The 25,681-nt window shown below is 42.8% G+C and overlaps 1 protein-coding gene across 1 annotated transcript in view; it reads left to right on the top strand.

Annotated features, from left to right (window-relative positions):
* Positions 1 to 345: 345 nt before the first annotated feature.
* Positions 346 to 25,681, top strand: part of LOC121705026 (sodium channel protein type 4 subunit alpha B-like) — a 48,983-nt gene continuing 23,647 nt past the window's right edge. The window contains exons 1-13 of the mRNA XM_042085705.1: positions 346 to 490; positions 14,840 to 15,185; positions 15,607 to 15,725; positions 16,244 to 16,333; positions 16,550 to 16,678; positions 18,350 to 18,441; positions 18,773 to 19,051; positions 19,264 to 19,327; positions 19,922 to 20,063; positions 20,899 to 21,099; positions 21,346 to 21,486; positions 21,917 to 22,061; positions 25,338 to 25,576. Of these exons, the coding sequence (XP_041941639.1) occupies positions 14,895 to 15,185; positions 15,607 to 15,725; positions 16,244 to 16,333; positions 16,550 to 16,678; positions 18,350 to 18,441; positions 18,773 to 19,051; positions 19,264 to 19,327; positions 19,922 to 20,063; positions 20,899 to 21,099; positions 21,346 to 21,486; positions 21,917 to 22,061; positions 25,338 to 25,576 (1,932 nt within the window). The 5' untranslated portion in view covers positions 346 to 490; positions 14,840 to 14,894. The remainder of the gene's footprint in view (positions 491 to 14,839; positions 15,186 to 15,606; positions 15,726 to 16,243; positions 16,334 to 16,549; positions 16,679 to 18,349; positions 18,442 to 18,772; positions 19,052 to 19,263; positions 19,328 to 19,921; positions 20,064 to 20,898; positions 21,100 to 21,345; positions 21,487 to 21,916; positions 22,062 to 25,337; positions 25,577 to 25,681) is intronic.

The following is a 25,681-nucleotide window of genomic DNA, read 5'->3' on the forward strand; positions in this document are numbered from 1 at the left end:
GACTGTCGTCTTTGATTATTTTGACTGTTTTGACGAATCTCCCCACTGTGTCTGTTAGAATATATTTCCCACCATTATCAAAAGCAAACAAATTACAGGTTAGTAGGCCTATGAAGTTTTAAATCACATTCTTGAATGTTCTCCGTAACCACGCTAGAGCGAAAACCACGCAAGATCCATGCCGAAAATTTTCGAATTTTATTTGTCCTTAGACTATGCATAGATAACTATCGTTTAACGATATTCTCTGATTGGTTTTAATAAAATGCGTGTTGATGAGCAGTGTCACAGGTTTGAACGAAGTGATGATCCACTCTACCTGTGACAGATCTCAGGTTTCATTCAAGACGCTCATGCGTAAGCAACAGCTGTCCTGCTGCGGGGACTGACTGTGAGAGGGGGGGAAACGTTCTCAGCGAAGGCTTGAAAGAAGACCAACGACCCGGCTAACTTCTGGGTTCTTTGGAAATCACTTTTTTGACTGGACAAGGTAACAGACAGCGAGTTCACCGTTTGTGGTGTTGTTTTTTCTGCGCGCTCTGGTTGTCTCGAGCCAAAGGCATGCGTTGTGTTTGGAGTGTGTGTGGGCGGAAAGAGTGCTTGGGCAGTTAAGTTTCAAGCAGGGGGTCTTGAACTTCAGGGTTGACTCATTGCCATTGGCAGTATGTTTTCTTTAAAGAGAAATTTGCTTTAGAGCAGTAAACATTCTGAACACCTGCACAGTTGTTAGTTCATCAACTCAGTTCCACCTCATGCACGCTGTCCGTTGAACGTCAGTTTCACTATTCGCTGAACATAAACATGAGTAAACCTGACCTGTCAGAATTGAAACTCAGTTGCCTATACTCAAGTTTGACTGACAACTTTCTGCATTCTTTCCTGACTTCTTACTTCAAGTTCTAAATATAATCAAAACCATGCCTGTGTTGCCTGTATTTTAAATGAATCAAAATCATCCTATATTCAAAATATAGTATTAGTTTAGACATTCATATATAGTATTAGTTTATACATTTAATATTGTTACAAAACATCTCTGTCTCTCAAGGGAATTCTTGTTTGGTACCAGCTCTCCGACCGCATCTAGCCTTCTGCTAGATCTTTAATTCTTAGTGGGTAGTTAGTAAGTCATCCACATCATGTAAACACAAGGCAACACAGCAGTACACTTAACTAAAACAAGGCGATAGCATGACAACAGGATTAACTGGGAGATGCGATCTGTAGAAATAGCGAGCACGACCAGTACGCATGCTTGTTAGGTTACCCATGTTAACGGTATACAGAGCGACAATTGCATAAGAACGCTGCGCACGTTGAAAATACATTAGCCCACTTCAACCAGCTGCTGAAAGTAAGCTACAGAACCATATGCAAAATTAGCTAGCTTTTGGACTAATTGAAATATGAAGAACGATTTTAAATCAAATAGGCATGCCATCAACAGTGGAGGCTGTAGCCAAATATAACAGGCATTGAAGTTGGAAAGTATGTTCTCATGTCTCAAATCATGCTAATGATGTTCTGCATAATTCCTTTTTTAGTAATTTGATATTATTTCCTTTTTCTTTTTTGTCTGTTGTGTTGTACATTTACCTTTTCCTTGTATATCAGTGGCAACCTATTATTTATTATTCAATAGGCCTGCATGTAGCCTTTCAAAACTATGGATACTTTTGATCATTCACTATTCCTTTCTTGCCTGGAACTATTTATTGAATTATTAAATTATTTAGAGGGCTGTATTAAAAAGAAATTAGTTGAAAGTTACAGAAGAAATATTGGAATACCAACTAGGCTCATCAAATCTTAAGGATTAGATTAGAATTCAGTATTTCTCTTCTAATGCTGTGACATGATGATTACATGCTGTTCACTATAGGCCTATCAAAATATGTGATTCTGTAGTGTGTGTGTGTGTGTGTATGTGTGCGTGTGGAATATCATTAATCATGGTATGGAACGCTCTGACATGCAAAGTACATAAATAGTGGAGTAGAGTGAATCTCCCTCTCTTGCGGAGCTTTGGAGTGTCAACTCCCTGGATCTTCATCTGTAAGATCCTGTCCAATGAAGTAAGGAATTCCTTTTCATCTGGCCGTCAGAGCCAACATCACAATCACTCAGCCGCCATCATCACCTCTTGGGGCGTCCTCTGTTTATTTGGCATTTGGCATCAGGAATTTGTGTGAGACAGACATACTGTACAGGCAGATAGACGCACGCACGCACACACACACACATACAGTATATATGAAATTTATAAAACTTTGTAAACATACATTTCAAATGAAGAAGTAGTTGAGGCTTTAGAGCATGAGAGCAAATAGCGATCACTAAACATGTAGGCTGCTAAGAGACAGAGAGATAGATATAAAAGTCATACAACCAGTCTGACAGCCAACCAGACAGACAGACAGACAGACAGACAGACAACTCTGGTTAGCATCATATTTACTCCAGTCCTCCTGCAAGCTAAGCATAGTACCTGGCTCTGTATCTTTATACATCACCAACCTATTCTGGGATGTGTGTGTATGTGTGTGTATGTGCATGTCTGCATTTCTCTCTGCCTGGTTACGTGAGACGGCCACATTTGCATAAGGTGCATGTATACATGTGTCTATGAAGCTCATTGCTAGATCTGCGTAAGTGGAGTTTTGTGCAGTCTGTGTGGGAGGTATAGGTTGCCACAACAATGCACACTTGAGTTATATAGCCTATACTCTGCTTTACATGTAATTTTATTAAGTTGTATCTCTTATTAGGAAGGAAGGAGGAGTGGATTTCTTTTTTCAATATTCATATGACAGGTTCTTCAGTAGAACCAGAAACCACGTATTCTCTAAATACTCAGAATGGAGTTGATGGCTTAAAGCATTGGCCTGACTCTCAAAACCCAGGCCAGGAGGCACAGTCACAAAAGGCCGTTCATGCAGGACGATTGATGATTCTGACTGAAATTCCGATGAAGGCTAGAACTGCAAAAAATAGTCAAACAAGCATATAGTTGTTAATCGATTCATAGGGATATTTAAAATAAGTCATTTTATGCTTACTGCTGCTTACTGAGTGCAATCAAACGTGCCTTACTGGATTTCTTGTTCATCGTTCTTATCACAAGTTCCTTAGCCGTACCAGAAAACATGGATCTAGAACCTTTAAATTAAGGCTAGAAACTTTAAAGAAGCATATGGGTTCTACGTAGAATTGGAGTCTGCTATAGTGGGGTCATGTTGATTTTGTTTTCAATTAATCCCCCTTTACTAAGGGCTGTCAATATTTATAGAGCTGACAGCTTCATCCTCCATACTGTCCAGCAGAGAAGGATCCTGTTTACTCTTAAGCCTGTCTGGGCCTCCTCAGGCCGAACCAGAGACTCAGACATCTCACTGAGACGAGGAAGGGGTGCGTGAGGGAGCTCTGGGGCCAAGATTTGCCCTCCTCCTTGCCCTGCACAACCCAAAGACCATTCACACCCCCCCTCTCTGTTTCAGCCCCCCCCCATCTTGTCCTCTGAGGTGCTCATTAGTGGCATAGATAGGGCGGTGGCCCCGTGCTCGTATTAGTACCTGTCAGCAAACACCCCCCCCCCCCCTTCCCCTGTATGCCCAAGGGCCCGGGGCCAGACTTGCGACATGCCGGCACTACCACTGATGGCTGTCCAGCCCGAATCGCCACACCAGCGAGTCCAGGCGCCAGCCGTGAGAACAGCGTGCCTACTGTGTGGGCGCTGTGAGAGAAAGACGTCCTTTATGAAGCCAACTTGACCCGACCTGACCCGTACCTCTGCACTGGTTTTGTCCATCTTGATGAATGCCATTCCCAGCCTCAGCAGCATCCTTGAATCGAGCTGTTTGAGAACATTCATTACAATAGATACAGTGTTGAGAGGACGATTAGGATGACTAGTAATAGTTTATTTCCTTGTTCTGTTTGCTGCTATGTGACTGCTTGGGACTGTGTACTAGCTCTGGGATGTTTGTGACATTTACGAGCGCACAGACCCCTCTCTTTGATGGATGTCTCTTTAAGGCATGTGTTTGGGAACGGGCGAGCGGCTTCATGGCTGCCTGTGCTTCTGGAAAAAGGATAGATAGGGGTCTGCTGCCCTTGCTCATGACCCACTCTCTCTCTCTTTCTCTCTCTCTCTCACCCCCTCCCTCTCTCTCCCCCTCTCTTTCCTTCTTTCCCTCTCTTTCTCTCTCCCTCTCCCTACCTCCCTCTGGATGACTGATTGCATTGCTGGAGGTCCAAGAGAGATAGCAGGTAGTTCACATGGATTGGTGTTTGCCAGCAAGCAGTGCGTCACAGCATCGCCCACACGCGACCATGACTGGAGGTGTCCCAGTTTGTCACCAAGGGCATCAATTCTCTTGCCTCTCTTGCTCAATTCGATCTGTGCTTTGGAACATGTGATGCAATGAGGCTTGAAATCTGCTGTCAGCATTGAGCAACTTTAAAATATCCTCAGAACATATGTCTACAATGAAACAGAAATGCTTTTGTATACATGATGTGTACACTTGTGTATAGTCATCAGGGAGGTGGTGCTATATTTTATAATAGCTTACATGTGGATAGGTGTATGTGTGTGTGTGTGTGTGTGTGTGTGTGTGTGTGTGTGTGTGTGTGTGTGTGTGTGTGTTTGCGTTTAGAGGAGTACGTGTAAACATGCCTTAAACATGTGATCATAGTGCATAATGCTCAGAATGCAGTTGATGGCTTAAAGCATTGGCTTGACTCTCCAAACCCAGGCCAGGTGGCACAGTCACAAAAGGCCGTTCATGCAGGACGAGCTGTCCTGTTTTCACATACTGCTACAGGAGCATTGGACCCAAACCTATAAAAAAAAAAAAACCTTCAGCTTGCCTTCATATTCCTCACTGGCTCCACTTCCAACCTGCTGTGACAGTAAACATGTGATCATAGTGCTGCCGACACTGTAAAATGAGTGGGCAGTATGAATGGGCACACCCCTCACTTGCGTTGACCAGCCCTGTGTCCTGAGGCTTGATTGACCCATCAGAGCAGCGCGGTGTTGGGATGATAAAGCACTAACCACTGAGTGTAAACTGATCTCTGACACTGAGATTCCAGATTACTGTAGGTCACACCATAGAAAGGAAAAATGTACTCGACAACAGGTCTCTCTCTCTCTCTCTGGATTCCATTCCACCTTCACTTTCTTCATCTTCAGTTATGATGCAGCAAAAAATGTCAGTATTATATTCACCTTATTGAGTGTAGATTCATTATGGAAAAAATATGTAAATAATATTAGCATAAGAAGGCAACAAAAATCAAATATAAAGTGAAGGGGTCTGATCTATGAAGGCATTATATATATATATATATATATATATATATATATATATATATATATATATGTGATGTCCTGTATATATATTGTTCACTTTGTGTGTGTGTGTGTGTGTGTGTGTGTGTGTGTGTGTGTGTGTGTGTGTGTGTGTGTGTGTGTGCGTGTGTGTGTGTGTGTGTGTGTGCGTGCGTGAATACGTGCATGCTTTCGTGCTTATATGAACACACATTTGGCATATGTATTTATGTGGCTGTGTGTATGTATGTGTGTGTTCTCATTAGACCTTTGCCTTTATGTAGATAGGGCAGTTATGAGGGACAGGAAGTGAGTGGGAGAGAGAGGTTGGGTGAGAACAGGCAATGACCACGGGTCAGAATCCAACCCCGGTCCTTGTAAGCAAAGACCCAAATGTGGTGCTGCTGCTTGCCCCAAGGCTATTCAACCATTAAGTCTTCCAGGAAATGCGTCACTGTCTTTTTTTAAAATTTAATTTGTGTTGATTTTGACATTTTTAAATCTCTGAACCTCCTCTCATATTGGTTTCATACTCATCATGATGCTTTGTGTAGTTTTGTGAACCGTAATCAGATAGTACGAGACATTTCCGCTTCCCCTACAATAAGATAACAGAGCAAAGTCTTACTTTGTTCAGTGATGTTGTAATTAGTGCACTGGCACTCTCATGTACGTTGCTAGAGATATGTGTGTGTGAGTGTGTGTGTGTGTGTGTGTGTTTGTGTGTGTGTTGTGTGTGTGTTTGCGCGTGATACTGAGTGGCATGGTGCTGAAGTGACCGTGGACAAGTATGAGCTACATTTCTGAGTGCAGAGGAAAGGATTGGGAGAAAAAAACCCAAAGGGATGAGTGGAGCAGCAGTGGAGTGAGGCTGCGGCTGTGCCCAAACTCTGGCCCCTGGCCTGGCCTCGGGGTGGCGCGGCCCAGTCCATATCGGGGCGATAAGTGGGCCTCTGACATGCTGCTGATGGTTGGCTACCAGTAGGCCTCTCGTCCTGCTGTATTTCATATCTCTGACATGGTGCAGGCCGGCCACGTAAGTGTGCATCTCCCTGCTGTCCTCTTAGAACTCAGAAGAGAGAGATAGAGAGAGAGAAAGTATGTCAGTGAGGAGGAAGAATTCATATGATATGTGTTTGAGTGAAGAATGAGTAGTATATATGTTTCTCTTGTCATCCCTTAAGCCCTAGCATTGAATAGGTTTGTACTGCAGTGTGTATGTCCTGTGAATTTGTGTGTGTGTGTGTGTGTGTGTGTGTGTGTGTGTGTGTGTGCCATGATAAGCTTGAATGTGTATGTTTGTAGTTTTTTTCTGTACTTGTGTGTATATGTGTGTGTGTTTGAGTGTGTGTATGTCTCTGTGTGTGTACGTGAAGTCTTAATGCCTTCGTATTGAGTAGGTGCATGGTGCGTGCAGAGCGCGTCCTGTCAATCCCACAAAGTGTTGCTGTCATGTAAGAGCTGTTTAAATCCCTCACACTCTCCTGAGTGGCGTTGCGCAGTTTAAAACTGTCCACCGCTGACGCTGGGGCATTCAAAGTGATATCCGATGGGCTCATTCAACGGGCGCACACGTGTGCTGCGCTTCTGAACCTCTCACAGTCTCACATGAAGAGCAATATTCTTAGTCTGCATTCCTCCGATCCTCTGTGGCCACGCAAAAATTCGGCGCTTCTTGCACGCTTGGATAATATTTCGCATGGGAGAGAGAGCAACCAACCCCCCCCCCCCCCCCCCCCCCCATGCATACTCACTTCCCACACTGCCTTACATATGTATCTCAGAAATGGAAGGAAGCTTCGCTTGAGTGGCTGTCATTTCCAGAACTGTCTAATGCACCAAATCCTAAATCTTTCACCTTAGCAAAGCAAGCACAGACACACACACAAAAACACACAAAGACAGACAGACACACACACACACACACACACACACACACACACACACACACACACACACATATATATATATCTCTAGTACTGTACATGAGATTAAGGCTAATGTAAGACTTTGTAAGACTTAAGTAAGACTTTGCTCCGTTATCTTGTTGTAGGAGGAGTGGAAAATGTGTTTATCACATATTCACACACACACTCATATACTTGCAGCATATCTTTTGATTCACTAATTGCATGCACACAAAAACACATCCATACCCATGTAGATACTGATCACAGTCACACAAAATTATACTCGCAAATTGATTCCTATATATCTAAATGTGTCAGCCAGAATGCCAGATTGGCAGGTGGGCACCTGTTGTGGAGCACCTGTTGGGTGCCAACCTCAAGCATGCCAAACTCAGCTATCCTGACACCCCAAACTCCTGTTGTGTGTCTCATGTCATGATGTGTGTCTTGTGTTTGATGACCATGTAGATACACCCACCCACACACACGCACGCACACACACACACACACACATACACACACACACACACACACACACACACACACACACATACACACACACACAGACACACACAGACAGCTGTGCCGTACCTCGTCCCAATGCATGGGCCCTGGAAAGCTAATAGAAATGTGAAAACTCCAAGTGCCATTCTTAAAACCATATGGAAGTGCAGTGGATATTCTTATTACAGTATGGAAGTGCAGTGGATATTCTTATAACAGTATGGAAGTGCAGTGGATATTAGGGTTATCATGTTGCAATTCTACGGCAGTTGGGGGCTCAAAAAACAGCACTTTGATAACCGTTACTGACCTGTTATTAAAAACATACATGTGTTCACGAACAGAGACAATGTCACATGTTACTTTCCTCCCAATAGGGTATTCATTCCCTAATTCAAAGGTGTGTCCTGTTAATTGATGAGATACTGATTACTTTACTGTTTTGAAAAGGCTGATGCTTTTAAACTGCAAAACAGATGCAGTTTTGAAAGCTCTATGCCACTGCTGGAATGAATAAATTGGAATTGGAGGTGATTTCACTGAAATCTTATATAGTTTTATAGTTTTATATTTTCCAAAGTTGATTTATAAAGTTGATTATTAGCACATTATCAAAGCCAATACATCTGATATTTTAATGTTATGAAGCATCCCATGTTTTCTTAATTGTACTCTTTCTTTGGCACACACAGTCACAAGTAATTAGCAAAGAATTTGAGTAGTAAAAATAGTTTTCTTTCCCAGACAGACGGTATCATATTTTACGCAACGTCTCCTTAATTTCACTCTGATAATAAAAGATGTACCATCGTTAAATGGGAATGTCAAAGTTTGTCATGGGTTTCATGCTTCTCTGTCTAAGATTATCTCCCGACCATCTGGCAGTGTCCTGTTTGAAATCGGGGTGTGGAAGTATGTAATTCATCCTCTCATCAATAATACACTTCAAAGTGAACAGTGTGGTTGTGATGACACCCGACTCCCTTCAAGCACCATAGCTCAGCACAATGTCTGCAACAGATGAATGTATGCATACGTGAACGTATGCTTTAGATTCACTCTTCATCCTTAGAGGGGAGTCTCCTCACTTGGAGAGTAAGACACTGCTAGCCTGCTAGCCTGATCTTGCACAGTTCTTGAACATAAAGCTTGTTGTAATGGGAGAGAACAGTTGGCTCTGAAACCATTTGGGCAACAAATGAATTGTATTAATTAGTACTTTCACTTTTTGTGTGTGTGTTTACTTTGATCAGTTTATCTAAGACTTGATATTGCACATAACTTATGGCTATTGATGCTACCATCTGCTGCTATGTACCCATTGTGTTCAATTTGGCATGTAGCAAAACCATATTAACAGCATTTCCCTGAGCTCATTCCCATCTGGCAGTCATCCGTCAGTGTGACTATGCGTCATGAGAAAAGATGGCTTTGGGCCAGATCTGGCCCTGATCTGGCTTGTGTCCGTTCCAGAGTCTTCTGCCACCAGGGCTATGTGTCCCTCCCTCTGGATGGCCAAGCTCATGGCTAGCTCGGGCTAATTCTAGACACCCCCGCAGTGGATTTATGGAGTGTGGACATGGGAATTCTTTCAGTGCCTGGGTCCCAAAACGTGTTAGCATCATCTCGACCCCCCCGACCCCGGCATTAGGGACTGCCTTTTAGTTACTCCCTCACCACCCCCACCCCGCATGCCCCTTAACCTCACCCTCTCCACCCTCGCTGCTCAAGGAAACCCAGATGTTTCTGAGCTCCTGCTGAAGTCTGTCAGCTAGATGCTATGTGTTAGGTAGTAACCACCTGCGGAGGTGGCTGGCCTTAGGGATATATGTACATGACTAACAAGGTTGCTTCTACACAGTTTATATCTACTGCCCCTCAGCTATAACTGCCCCCTACCCCTGTGATCTGACACCCTATTAGGTACTGCACATTGTCATCACTATAGAAAATACGCCCATCATCCAACTCTAATGCCCCGATCCCCGGAGACAACCCGACATTATGACTCCGTGGCCCTTCTCTGGGGGAAAATGCGAGCAGGGGGGAACACGAGGTGAAATAAGAGCGACGTGCCAACAGGCCAATTACGAGGCGGCAGGCGGCGATAGTGGACGGGTAGCCGGGTGTCACTGTGTATTGTCCAGTGGGGCTGCAGATATAGGCTTTCTCTAATGGGGCTGTTTGGATGTCGTGTCTGTCAAGACTAAGCTTAGCTGGCACTATGAGGGGCAGGTCACACGCTGGGGCCCCAGGCTTACAGTAACAAACCTGCTACTAACCTTAGACAGTGGAGGTGATGGGTCCACGCAGCCACCCAGATACATGTCTGCACTATCCTGTTCTTGAACACACACACACACACACACACACACACACACACACACACACACACACACACACACACACACACACACAAGCAAGCATGCGCGCGCGCGCACACACACACACACACACACACACACACACACACACACACACACACACACACACACAAGCATGCGGGCACATACACACACACACACACACACACACACACATACACACACACACACACACACACACACACACACACACACATAGACACACACACACACATACACACACACACACACCCACACACACACCCACACACACACACACACACACACACACACACACACACACACACACACACACATACACACACACACACCCACACACACACACACACACACACACATAGACACACACACACACACACACACATACTACATACTCAGCCTTACCCACACTAACAGTGTATACGTGCGCTCTAACCCACACACACCCACACTTAGTCAGGGAAGCTGGCCAAGACTCTTACTCTCCTATAAACTGTTTATGGTCAGTAGACTAATTTTGTACTCTTTATTTTTTAATCTTTATTTAGATTTTTACAAAAAAATCTAAATAAAAATTATACTACTTCTACTACTACTAATAATAATTATAATAATAATTATTATCTACACACTAAACATTCAATTCATTGCACAAAAGATTCAGGACTGCACACCCATATGAACAGTCCATTCCCCACACTCACAAATGCCCCCTCCCACACACATACAGGGCACACCTCATCCACAGCCACAGTGACTCAAATAACTGTTTAGCTGTTTATTCTAATCAACACAAAGTCTTAATGACTCCTAATCTGCTATGGATTCGTCAGCCAGTCGTTTCGGGAAGCCGTCCCAACCTTTATTACCGGATCAGTAGCTCATATTAGTAGCAGCCCAGACAGTACGACTGTCCTGCCTCTGTCCAGCAGAGACCAGTGGCGCCTCGAATCGCAGCATAAGCCTCTGAGGCAGTGACCAGTGGCTGGGCTCACACTTGTCAGCAGTGGGACTATGAAGGGCCTCACACACACACACACACACACACACACACACACACACACACACGCAGAAGGGACCAGAATGGCAGCCTGTAGCCTAATAGTTGTGGGAAAATTTTGTCCGTCATCCATCTTTGGCAGGAAAAATGAAAGACAAACTGGAAGCGACATCTTGGAATGAGGAGGTGGTAGTGGTGGTAGAATAGACGAAAGTGGGGGGTTGAGTTGTGTGTGTGTGTGTGGGTGGGGGGGGGGGGGGGGGGGGGGGTCAGTGAAGACGTGTGGCGGAAGCCAGGAAATCAGCCTGAGGTTGTAGGGAAGGGAACACAAGCTGAGAAGTGGTTGGTAAGATGAGTTGACATGTGGGGCCTGTCAGCTGCGTCAGAAGCAAATGAGAGTGTGTGAAAGACTGTGTGTTTGTGTGTGTGTGTGTGTGAGAGAGACAAAAAGAGTGAGAGAGCTGTAGATTGTGTATGTATCGGTGTATAAGTGGGAGGGAGTGTATGTGTGGAAGATAGTGATTGTGTGCATGTTTGTGAGAAAGCTAGAGACAGAGAGAAAGAGAGGTCTGTGCGAGAGGTGTGAGTCTGTTTGTGTGTATGTAGCAGAGAGGGAGTGTGTGTGTGTGCGTGTGTGTGTGGAGGAGAGAGATAGAGAGGGTGTAGGAATGAGCTGAGTCATCTCGGGTGTGGAAATCTGACGCCTGACTCTGATTGCCCACAGCAGCTGCTGAGTGTGTGGGTGCACTCCCACTGGTCCTCTCTCTCTCTCTCTCTCTCTCTCTCTCTGTCTCTCTCTCTCTCTCGCTTTCTTGCTCTCTCTTGCTGTCCCTCGTTCGTTCTCTCACTCTCTCCTCCTCTACTCTCTTGTCCTGCTCAGTGTGTGGGCGCAGTCCCATTGATACACTCTCACCATCCTCTATCTCCTTCTCTGTGTCTGTCTGTCTGTCTGCCTGTCTCTCCTTATATCTCTTATTCTATCTCCCGCTTGCCTTCATTTATTCTTTTTATTGTCACAATTCCTCAGTCTATCCATTCTATCCATTTGCCTATTCCTCTTCACCTTGATCTCATTCTCTCTATCTATCACTTGCCCTCCCCTCTGTCCTGTCTTTCTCTATCTCTCTGCAGGATCATAGTCCTTCCTTAATTACATGCCCCTTATTCCTCCACCGACCTTTCCCTGTAAAGTCCCATTCCAAACCTCTCCCTCCAGGAATATCAGTTGCTACTTATTTACAGTAATAGCAGTTTGCTCGTAATACATTCCTCCACAATAAATGACAGGTGTAAGGGAGTGCATCACAGTTATATGTAAACTCCCCCACATTGTGTGGTCATACTTTAGCCTCTATGCTCCAGGCAAAGACAGTAAAACTCAACATCAGGGTCTTGGTCTGCACTTAGAATAGAAAACAGGTTTCAGAAAGGTGTGTGGAAGATTACTTTGCGAGTTGAGTCTGTGTGGTGTCAAAAATGGTGTTGTTATCTGATGAGGGTTGTTGAAAGACAACATAATTAGCTCTCATCTCCTCTCATCTGCATCACTTTTCAACTTTGACAGCCTTATGGAAGATGGAAAAGCAACAGTGAGATAACTAACCACACCAAGATCACAGGATCCAAAATGGCAATGAATACCTATACTGAACTTAGATTCATTTAGAATTAAAAGTGTCTACTAAAAGACTAAATGCACATGTAAATAGAATGCAGTGTCAAATGTATGATGTACACATCACATGCATATCAGGGGATTATGTCTGCTTAGTAAAGGAAAGGGCACTATTAACCAATACTCACTGCTAAAACCTTAAAAAGCACAAAGTACAAATCACAAAGCTTCCGTGCTGCACCTGCAGCGCTTGTTCACTGTGTAAGGAAAGTTTGTCACTTGTCTATTTATTTCACACTTGGGGGAAATCTAGCCTGAATGTACAACTGAATGATTCATTTGTGCTAACCGCATTTGACGTTCAACTTAATGATTTGTGAAGATGGATAACAAAGTAGCTGTGCTGATTTTTTGTAACAGTAAACAGCCATCGTGTTGAGTGTCACTTTCACCAAGTTTTGACCAGATGTGTTTCAGTGAAGCCAACTGTGTTTGTGGTCCGTTTTAAGTGCAATCCGATACCAAAACGTCAACAAGTTGTCTCCACATAAGTACTCTTGACAGAAAGCGCCGCAGTCACGTCTGACCCTGCAAAACTAGGCTCCCATGTGGGGTGACAATGATATTCACTGTAAATGTGTCAGACACTGCTGGAGCCATAGTTACATGCAGCTAGCTGAAACCCCCACCCACCACACCACATACCCCCTACCCGACCCAGGACTTGACCCAGGTTGTTTGAACTCAGGCTCAAGTTGCTTATTTATTGTGGGAAATGCCTTTGAGACATTGTTAGTGTGGGCTGTGTTGACGGACAACAGGCCAAAGCAATGGTACAATGCCGTTACAATGCCGGTATACTGTACTGTACACTCATGTAAAGTGTTCCTATTAGATAGGTTTCATGTGTAAACTTAAAGCAAATTAAGGTTAAGTGAATGATATAATAAGAAGCTGGATTGAAAGATAAAAATATACACACAGATGCACATTAATATATGTCAGCATGTGTGTACACTCATACACACACACACACACACACACAGAATCTGAATAAAAAACTGTGGTCAATCTGATGCCAGTACTGAACCATTTCTTGAAATATGAGTCCCCTTCACTTCACCCCAACATATGTTTGCATCCCTCCACAGAACATACTGTACACACACACACATTTTAAATCCCAGTCCTATGAATCATCAATGTAGCTGGCAGGATGGGAGGGGGGTAGAGGAATGGCCATGAATCTCACTCAGAAGTATCAAAGGTTCTACTCCACCAAATGGTGAACACACCCAAGAATACAGTATTAGCAGTCAAAGATTTGGCCATTGCTATTTCTATGTGTCTTAACTTATTTTCTTTATTAATCAGATCATTGTTGAATATTTATCAAAAAAGGACACAACTTGAAATGGATGGAAATAAGTACACATGATTCTGTGTGCTAACAAGGATAAATGGGATATTGCTCTTCTGGGTGAATGAAGACACTCTATAGATGCATTTCTTCAGATCTCTGATAATGCTCAGCTGTGACAATATCATAGCAAAATAAATGAACACTATTACAAATGTTATTAGTGTGAAACTGGAAACATATAAGTTTGAGAGTGTTTTTAGAAAGCTTTCAACGAACAATGCTCATGTGAGTTATTGAGATTTTGAGTGTGCTATTATTCAGAGAGTTGGGCTGAGAATAGGGTACGGAGGCTGGAAGCAGGGCCACCACTAAAATATGTATCAAATTAGCCTGTTTCAGCTAACCTATCAAAAATATATAATTGTGTAGCTCTTGGCTAGCTGAACCGTTTAAACCCTTCACCCAAGACAAAATGATAATCTAGGAAGTTGTTTAATTGTCAACTAATTTGCATTCCCTCAAAATGAGAATTCTTTATGTAAGACATGATCTTCTTGAACAACAGTTAAGCTCTGTAGACACTGGAACCCATATCAAAGTGTAGAGCACAGAGTTACTGTATGTCAACCTCACCTATGAGCTTTCACCCCAGGCCTCTTTCCTAGAGACTTGAGGTAGAGGACGGACGCATGCGATTTCATTTTGTGTATTTTTCTGTACTGAGAAGACTGACCCCCCCCCCGCAGGGCATTACTGAGAGACCCCAGTGCGGTGGTATCTCTCGCCGAACAGAATGCGAAGATGGCAGGCCTGCTCCTCCCGACCGATGGCACCGATGTGTTTCACCGTTTCACGCCGGAGTCGCTGGCGGCGATCGAGCGTCGCATGGAGGAGGAGGCTGCCGAGCAAGAGCGCTTGAAGGAGCTGAATCCCAAAGCCCCAGAGAAGGACGAGGAGGATGACGAGAACCTCCCCAAACCCTCCAGCGACCTGGAGGCTGGGAAGGCCCTGCCCTTCATCTATGGAGACCTGCCGCCAGAGCTGTTCAACATACCACTGGAGGAGCTGGACCCCTACTACCAGGCCCAGAAGGTCAGAGCAGCTGACTTCATGTGATTAATGCAGGGGTGTCAAACATAAGGCCCCCATGCCATGAGGTCTCATTCCAACAAATCCGGCCTATTGCCTAATATGAGTTTGACACCCCTGGATTAACGGCAATGATTTCCTACAGCCGAAGTGATAACGATGGCAAAGTTGGATTCTCAGGTGGCACACACTCTGATAAAATGTCAATCTCAATAAAATAGAAAGTAAAAATTAGAATATTATTTACGTGTAAGTCAAGTCCACTGTCCACTGATAAGACAGGCCAAAGATGAAAAAACGCCATAATGTATAGCAGCTTATTTATTTCCTGTACATAAATTACATTGTACACTCAAACATGAATGTTTGAATGACCAATGCTTCATATTAAACATATAACTCTCTCCTTCACTCTCTCTTTCAGACATTTATCGTCATCAACAAAGGGAATACCATCTTCAGGTTCAATGCTGAACCAGCCTGCTACTGCCTGAGCCCCTTCAGTATTGTAAGACAGATAGCTATTAAAGTTCTCATACATTCATATCCTTACTGTTTACTCCAGATGTACACACATCACAATTAGCATAATAGCTACAGAAATATAATTCACTTTATCTTTATATTAATATTGGAATAATGACATTGTTATAGTTTAAAACAAAACTACATGTTTAGGGGCAGCCGTGGCCTACTGGTTAGGGCTTCGGACTTGTAACTGGAGGGTTGCCAGTTCGAACCCCGACCAGTAGGAACGGCTGAAGTGCCCTTGAGCAAGGCACCTGAGCAGGCAGCTCACTGCGTCGGGATTAGTGTGTGCTTCACCTCATTGAGTGTTCACTGTGTGCTGAGTGTGTTCCATTCCAGATCAAATTTCCCTTACGGGATCAAAAGAGTATATAAACTTATACTTATGTCGTTTTCCAACTTCCTTAGTGGTAATTTGCAGAGAATGTTGCTTTAGTTTCACTGATGCTCACAACTTTATGCAGAATGTAAATCTGAATTTTAGTTTTCATTTAAACCATATGGTCTGGCTCTGTTCCTTAACTCTCATGCAAATTGTTCAGCATGTTCATCATGATAACTATTCTAGCAAACTGCGTGTTCATGACGATGAGCGATCCTCCAGCATGGAGTAAAACTGTGGAGTAAGTCTGAGCTTTAATCATTTACTCATTTGCACACACCACAATCAATCAACACAAACTGTATTTCCTTCTTTTTCACTACAGTAGCTACTGTGTGTGTCCCTGTATACAATATTCTTACAAAAAGTTTACTTGGCTTGTGCTTATAGGGGAGACCTCACTAAAACACAGCTACAACATGACCTGTCAAAATGACATTGATTTTTTGTTTCACAGGTATGTTTTTACTGGTATCTATACTTTTGAAGCAACAATCAAAGTACTATCTAGAGGATTCTGTGTAGGAGATTTCACATTCCTTCGTGACCCTTGGAACTGGCTTGATTTCATGGTCATCAGCATGGCGTGAGTATAAGAGAAGTCATAGTGGTCATTCATGTTACTGAATGGAAGCAGTGTGTGTGGGGCATGTGATCTGCTATCAGCATTCAGCAACTTGAAAATATCCTCAGAACATATGTCTTTAATGAAACAGAAATGCTTTTGTATACATGAAATGTACGTTTTTTTTTGTGGATGCATGGTGCGTGGATATGTGTATGTGTGCGTGCGTGTGTGTGTGTGTGTGTGTGTGTGTGCGTGTCTGCGTGTCTGCCAGTGAGGTCTGTCGATACCTTGCTTGGTGACATTAAAACTAAGTGCGCTATGCACTATGTGTCAGTGTGACCTCACATTGTTTACATCACCCGAAAGGGGAAGTGGAATTACAGTGGAATTACGCCCCCCCCCCCCCCCCCTTCTATTTCCTGTCTCTAATGAATCCCCAGTGACCTAACCCCCCCCCCCCCCCCCAACACACACACACATGTCTGGTATCATCACCCATCTACATCACAACAATGCATCCTTGGGAAATGAATAGGTTTTGCCACATGTGGAGTGGGATGATGTATCAAATCTATATTTAGACCCTCTTCACCCTCTCTGCTTCGCGCTGGCTCCCTTCCTTGTCTAAAGTGCCTGTAGTTCCTTCCTTACTGCTGATGCCCTTACGACTTTCAGGAGCCAGATAGAGAAGCTATTCTGCTCTTTACTCCACTAGACAGAATCTACTCAGACAGCTTATCGGAACACATCTGGTCCTGATCTGTCCCAGGTCCTGAGCATTGACATTACAAGAACTAGACTTGCAGGACTGTGTCAGCAGCACCTATTTGATGACATGTGAGGTGAGGTGGTCAGGAATTCAGTGAGAGTGTGTAATTTTGTGCAAACAAACAAATAAACAAACAAACAAACAAAAACACATGGCACCTCACTGAACAATGCGGCTGGGCAATGACCGATGCCTAGCATTCTGATTGCATGATCATAATCAATTTCCACTGCTTATCAGAGTTGTCTGGATATAAAATGTGTTGCTCGATAGGTTGCTCAAGAAGGTTTAGTTTGTTTGATTGCCAGTAAGTTGGGTCTTTGAGGCTCCAATATCATCTAAAAGCTGAACATGAAGTATAATAAGAATAATCCATTCATAGAACCTCAAGGCAAAGTGACTCATGGTTTTAGGTGCGGATTCCAGAGTAGTATTTGCAGGCAAAGGAACATACCTGTTTTGTTCATCAGACCTCATTTTTAGTACAGGATCAGTTTATGGTTACACATGGCAGGTGCACTGGTGTGATGACCCTGTTACCATCTGCAGACCGTATGCAGATAATGCTGCCATTTTGGCTCCAAAAGTGCACAGTTGCCTTGCACTAAATATAGCTGCTGTTGAACCATAGTATCTTTTACTGCAGAATTCTCTCTACCATCTCTGGCCTGAGGGTGAAAAAGTTAGACAGGATACTTGCCCTGTGTAGGTCCATAATTACCACATGAATTATCTACTGAATGAGGAAAAGTAAATGACCTAGTTGAAGGCCAAATAAAAGACCCTCTTTTGGATCTTTGGTAGCACACATTATTCTTAGCAAAAGCTTCTACAGACCCTACGTATGTGGGGGAGTATGACTTGGTGTCTTTGAATCTCTTTACCTAAAAGCTGTTGTTGTCCACTGTGTGTATCCATAGGTACATCACTGAGTTTGTCGATCTGGGCAATGTATCTGCGCTTAGGACATTCCGAGTTCTTCGTGCCCTAAAAACTATCACTGTAATTCCTGGTATGTGCTAAAAGTCATAATCTACTCACTACTGTTTCATCACTGTGCCATTTCCTAAATTAACTTTCTATTTTTTGTCCACAAGTAGCTGAAAGTTGTCTCTGTAGTTTCATAATGTGCTTGATCAGAATTTGCAACATTCTGTAACACCTATTTTATATTTATGCTATTGCTAAATACAGTAATATCCTGATTACCCCACTTAAACGATACACCAACACAACCATGTGTATCTGTAGGAGGTGATACAGTAGGTGTTCCACAACAATCACTTCATCCTCTGTATTTCTCCAACTCCAACTTTTGACAACCTTTGAAATCTTGTCCCCAGGTCTGAAAACAATCGTTGGCGCACTGATTCAATCAGTGAAGAAGCTACGGGATGTAATGATTCTCACCGTGTTCTGTCTGGCTGTATTTGCCCTGGTGGGCCTTCAGCTATTCATGGGCAACCTGCGGCAGAAGTGTGTCATTTGGCCACCACAGTCCAACCAAACGTTACAGGACTTGCTTAGCTTCACCCCAGACTACAGCACCTTGGTCTCCACCGTACACTACAACAACACCGCAAACAGTACCTTTGACTATCAGGCATACATTGACAACCCAGGTATCCAGTCACCATCCATAAAAGGCTAAGTGAATAATCTGCTAGCTTTGCCTTCTTTATGTGTGTAATTTCGGGAGTCTGTTCACAAAATATCATAATGGCAAAACTGTTGCAAAAAGGGTTACCCTGAAGTTAACACATATAGTATACAGAGTGTATGAATGTAAATAAAATGTTGATAATCTTCTGAACTCCAAACCCCCATGATCTAGACAACCATTACTACCTGGAGGGTCAGTTAGACCCACTGCTCTGTGGAAACAGCTCAGATGCTGGGTGAGTGTCTCATCTTATTCTCATCCTGTCTCTGTGCAGGTTGACATTATCCAGGGGATAAACCAATCTAGTCATCTGCATGGGCGGATTATGAACTTTCGGGCCCCTGGGCCCAGATGTATTAAGGGCCCCCCACTAATTGTTGTATATGTGGGAGGGGGGGTTTGGGGGGTCCTCCCCCAGAATTTTTTTAATTTGTTTGATGTGATTTCCTGTATTATGGTGCATTTTGGGGATGGCCAATACTAAATTCAATCAGATTCATAGCCTACATCCTGATTTGTTGATATTGAGGCAATGATTCCATGCAAAGGCTTGGGCTTCAGGGCCCCTTGACCCCTTGGGCCCCTGGGCCTGGTAGGCCCGTGCAGTAATCCATCCCTGGTCATCTGCCCTCTGTTCAGGCAAAGATTATGAAAAAGTCATACAAATATGGATCAGGAACAAAATGAAGGCAGGATTTGACATGGATTGCCACACTGACTATGTTTATATTTACTGTTTTCTGACATTTATATTTTAGTTTCTGTGCTTTTAGTATTGTCTGCATTCACATTACTGAGAGGTGTGATTGTTCCTTCCACTCTATGACAGTGTTTGCCCTGACGGATATATCTGCCTTAAGGCAGGAAACAACCCCAACTACGGCTACACACACTACGACTCGTTTGGCTGGGCCTTTCTGGCTCTCTTCCGTCTGATGACGCAAGACTACTGGGAGAATCTTTTTCAGCTGGTTAGTGCAAACACTAGCCCCGGCTCATTCACAAGCTAATAGCAGAACCAAAGAGTAGAAAAAGATGGGTTAAGGTCATCTGTTCTTCAGTACCTCTATAGATAGATAGATAGATAGATACATTATACTCTATATGTACTACCTGTACTGTATGTCACTTGTCAATGAAAAAAAAACCCTTCAACTTAACTTCAGACTTAAGCAACATTATGCACACAATTTCCCCATTTTTACCCAGATAGCAAGAGGCTAGCGGACTACTGTCGGCCCACTGGGGGCAGATCTGGCGGTCCACTGGCAGGCTGCCGACAAATGCCCCAATATGAAATGTTATTAAGATGAAGTATAACTGAATAAAGAGTTTGGACCACAAGTGTTGCCACTTGTCTTTTCTTAATATAACTGAATAAATGAAAAAGAGTTCGGTCCATAAGTTTTGCCACATGTCTTTTCTTAATATTCAGAACAAGTTAAATTAAAAGTGATGGTGGTCCATCAATGGACTAGAAGTGGCGTGCCACCAGTGGTTCGGTATCTGCAAATGTTGCTACCTGGTTAATGGCAGCTAGCTTTAGCATCATCTACAAATTAATTTGTTAATATTGTCAAACCATCAAATTCATGATGGTGTGTAGTTATGTAAAGGACAAATACCTGTCATTCCTGTTAGCCACCCAGTTTATACACAATGTCTTGGCCTGAGTACAATATAATAAAAGAAGAAAGAACAGTTAGCATCCTAACAGCGTGTTAACATTGCTGTTTTTGGTGTTGATGCATGGTGCAAGGTCAAAACCTCTTCCTTACTGCTTCTGTAATTTGAATTTACCTGCAGACTCTCCGAGCAGCTGGAAAGACCTACATGATCTTCTTCGTGGTAATGATCTTCCTTGGCTCTTTCTACCTCATCAACCTCATTCTGGCTGTGGTTGCCATGGCGTACGCCGAGCAGAATGAGGCCACTATGGCTGAAGCTAAAGAAAAGGAGGAAGAGTACGCCAAGATCCTGGAGCAACTGAAGAAGCAAACTGCTGAGGTCAGGGGTCTGGGATAAAATAGAGGCTTTTTGGCTGTTCATCCAAGAAAATCACGAGAAACTCTATTAGCTTCAAAACTACCAATGGGAAAAAAATATTCTTTCTTTTTCAGACCAAAACACTGTTGTAAAATTGCTATGCATCAGAGAATACTACATACTGTTCATCCTTAAAGCTTTCATTGAAGAAGAATGTAGAGCTTTATTGGTAAATGGCAAACTGACTGTTAAATTTGTTTACAACAGAGGCAAGGCAGACTAGCCAGCAGCAAGCTGTCCCTGTCGAGTCAGAACAGTAAGGGTGGAGGAACAGAGGATGATCATATTGATGATGACCGAAGCCTTGGCAAAGATGGAGAGGTCAAGAGGGCCCTCAAGGATGAGGAGGTGAGATAGCCATATTGTTTTAGAAATAGCAAGCAAGCCAAAACCCAAATTCATTGACTTGTCCATTACCTTTATCTAGCCTGATATTTCCTGTCATTTTGAATAATGCAGCTTTTCCATAAAATATTGACATCCAACTAGAAATGTAATGCCAGACGATTTCCAAAGATCAAAGATTAAGGGTAATATACTTTATAATATTCGAGTACCCTGGGCAAATGACATCCTGGCATTTAGTTGTGTAAAAAGGTTAAAGTGAAAAGTATTAAATGACCCCAGCAGTCACTATAAATGAGTTATGGGACATTCAAATGTTCATGCAATCACACTCTTTATTTCACAAAGCAAAAACAAACACATGAATTGTGCTTAAAAGTGTACACACATACATCTAACCCGATGCTTGCATTTCTTGTTTGCCAAAATACAGTCTGCAGGGAACATAGTGAAGTCCAATGGCAGCATGGACTACCTGCAGGTCCCTGGGGAGCAAGAGAGGAAAGGCAGTGCTGTCAGTGCCACCAGCGCCCTCAGTGCTACCAGTGCCGTGTCAGCAGCAAGCAACACCATGGACGGTATCCATCCATCCATCCATACAATGATTTACATTTATCTACACAGTGGGGCCTAGTTAGAGTGAAAGGCAAAGTGCAAAGTCTTAAAGGAATGAGGCATGATGTTAAAGATGTACCCGGAGTGTAGGACTGTAGATGCCTTGCAGCTCTAGCTGTTGGCTGCAGCAACTTGAGCTAGGTAGCACCGTTTTTTTGTTTGTTTTATTTTGTACCGTTAGTACTCGGTGACCTCGACAAACAGAGATCTATATGAAAAATTGCCGGAATTCTCCTTTAGGTCTAACTAGGGTTGAAGCAGAGGTTAGTAATAATCATGGGTCTTTGGTACCCTGGAAATCCAGAGTTCTCACGAGATCACAATGGAATTGTCTCTGCGAGACACTGGCAAAGAGCAATGATGCACTTTACTTTTGCCCCAACATTCCGGGGAACCAGCTAAACTGATGAAGACAGTGCTGCAACGTTGGAGGACAGTACACATTGGTCGTAGTGTTATCCGATTGCGTCTAAGTCCGAAATCATTCAGAGTAAACATGGTCTAGTGTTATCCAATTGCGTGAAGTGAGATTTTTAAATGCATGCTTGTTGCCGCCCCTCGAGTTGGGCCATTACATTGTTCTTGGCCAGATCCTTAATCTTTCTAGATTATCAGGGTCTGGATTTTCCAGGCTAGGTCTTTGGTCTAACTATAGCTAATTTGATCTCTAGGCAAAATATATTTAGTATATAACACCTCAAGCACAAACACTGATGAATCCGCTCAGTGCTTCCACATGATAAACAGTAACTATAGTTAATGAAATAAAACTATCAACACAGACATTTACATCGATCCAAAATAGTGTTAATTTCGTCAGACGAGACGAGAGGAAAAATGTTAGTCAACAACCTTTTTTTCCATGACTAAGACGAGACGATGACGAGACTGCACTAATGTCCTGAAACACTGACTAAGACTATCTTAAGATGCATTATTGTTGACGAAAAAAGACGAGACTAAAATGTTTTGCTTGAAATAAAAACTAAGATAACATTTCTCTTCCATTTTCGTCTACAAAATGAGAAGACAGAATAGCTGTTACCTTTTCAAAATATTACGAATGAGTTCATGGTTCATGCGCAGCAGCTTTCCTGTAGGCTAGTCTACGTGCTGTTGCTGCAACCCTGTGGCTGCAGCAGGAAACTACACAGAGATTTCTGCCAGAGTTAGGCTTTATGCCACAATGCTACATACCCAGAAGTTGAAGCTTCTCTCATATACAAATTAACATCCCCCAGAATGTCCATACGAAAAGTTTCAGCAAGTAATGTCAACTATTTAACTAGTTACACTGATGATGCAAAGTTTGCTAGCAAGTAAGCTAATATGGAAAGTTCGCTAGCAAGTTAGCTAAGATTGAGAGTTTGTGTTGCGTTTGGGCGCATATCGCCATCTAGCGTGGCGGAGTAAAACATTCATACTTGGGTCCAAGACAGTGTTTCTCAAACTTTTTCAGATGAAGGACCACTTAACTAATCAATAAAAAAGAAACGCACAGACCACCTAGCTAAAAAGAAAATAAATTGACCTAGCAGTATATTAGCCTACACAATACTCACTGAACCACCTTGCTTATTGTCTTTGCACTTTGTTTAATTGTGTCAGAGGATTTATATGATTTAAACTGGCATATCTGACATAGACAGTGTTGTAGAACAGTTTGAAGTTGGTTCAATATTGCAAACAACTCATCTATATTATATTTTACCACGTCTGCTCGTGGACCACTTGGGATAGCTTGCGGACACTGAAACACTGGTCTATGAAGATCATGACAGTGGTCCAGTCAAATCTTTTACTGTCTATGGCCAAATCCCAGCCGAGCTATAACTGTAGCTTGACTTACCTGTGCATGTACTGAATGACAAAAAAAATCAGAATGAGTAATTATAACAGTCGAGTAGCCCTGTGGACACACAATATTGTTAGAAAATTGAGATGTGTGAAACACTAAATGACTAAAATCAGAAATAATTTGTTATAAAAAAAGACTAAAATGTTTTGACTAAAACTGACTAAGACTAAGATAGCTTTAGTTTTCTTTTGACTAAAACTAGACTAAAATGACGAGACTTTTAGTTGACTAAAACTTGACTAACAAAAATGATATTTGAATGACTAAATATGACAAAGACTAAAAAGGACATTTCGTCACAAGACTAAGACTAAGACTAAATTAAAAATAGGTGACAAAATTAACACTAATCCAAAATCCTGAACCACCCCTTTAATGTAGAGCCAAAGGATTGTGAGGAGCTTTTCACTGAATTTGACAAAAGTGTGTATTGGTATCACATCCATGGACTCCATCTTTAAAGTTATATATATATATATATATATATATATTCCTTTGCTCCCAAAACATCTTAATTGATGATTATGTACAGTATATGCCTACACAAGACCGTGGCCTACTGGTTAGCGCTTCGGACTTGTAACCCCGGACTTCGAACCCCGACCAGTAGGCACGGCTGAAGTGCCCTTGAGCAGGGCACCTAACCCCTCACTGCTCCCCGAGCGCCGCTGTTATGCAGGCAGCTCACTGCGCCGGGATTAGTGTGTGCTTCACCTCACCGTGTGTTCACTGTGTGCTGAGTGTGTTTCACTACTGTAATTCACGGATTGGGATAAATGCAGAGACCAAATTTCCCTCATGGGATCAAAATAGTATATACTTAATATATATATAAGACATGAAACACAGAGGTTTCTCATTGTTAAGCAGGTGTGTGGCTTGTTACTATAATGAACCCTGTGTTATAAGAACTGTACCCTGTCAATCTTAATCTAATTGTGCAGTCAACAGACCAAGCAGAGGCTTGTCTATTTGAAAGGGCTTAGCGCAGCATTGTCAGGTGTTAGGAATAGCCTGATGTCAAGGGAGAGTATTGACACCTCTGCCTTGATTTTAGACTCTGGAAGACTGTGAAGACACAATACAAGTTTATAAGGGTCTGAACAAGCCTGTTAACACTGGAGGGAGAGGGGGTGTACACATTTCCAAAATATTTCTAACTATTCCACCATGTGATAGATAGATACATGTACAAGCATAGACCATTCAAAATCAACAGCTATTTGATCATGCAGACTTGGTAAATGGATATTGTAGGTTGTGAAATCAGTTGAAGCTGATTGTTGTAGGATTATGAACACATGGTCAATTTATTGTAACAGGATCATTTGTGTTGTGTACTAAAGAGTCAGCAAGACAACCCTTTCCTGTTCATTGACAGAACTTGAAGAGCTTCAGAGGCCATGCCCCCCTTTCTGGTACAAGTTTGCGGACATCTTTCTGAAGTGGAACTGCTGTCCTCCATGGATCATCTTTAAGAAGTGGGTGTATTTTGTGGTGATGGACCCATTTGTGGACCTAGGCATCACCATCTGCATTGTGCTCAACACTCTTTTCATGGCCATGGAACACTATCCAATGACAGAAGAGTTTGAGAATATGCTTACAGTGGGGAATCTGGTAAGAAAATACAAAAAAGAATGCTTGCACACACACACACACACACACACACACACGAATATCCAGCCTGTTTTGACATCCTTGACTGGGTTTTAGTTTTAGGTG

This window comes from Alosa sapidissima, chromosome 3, assembly GCF_018492685.1.
Source record: "Alosa sapidissima isolate fAloSap1 chromosome 3, fAloSap1.pri, whole genome shotgun sequence".
NCBI lineage: Eukaryota > Metazoa > Chordata > Actinopteri > Clupeiformes > Clupeidae > Alosa > Alosa sapidissima.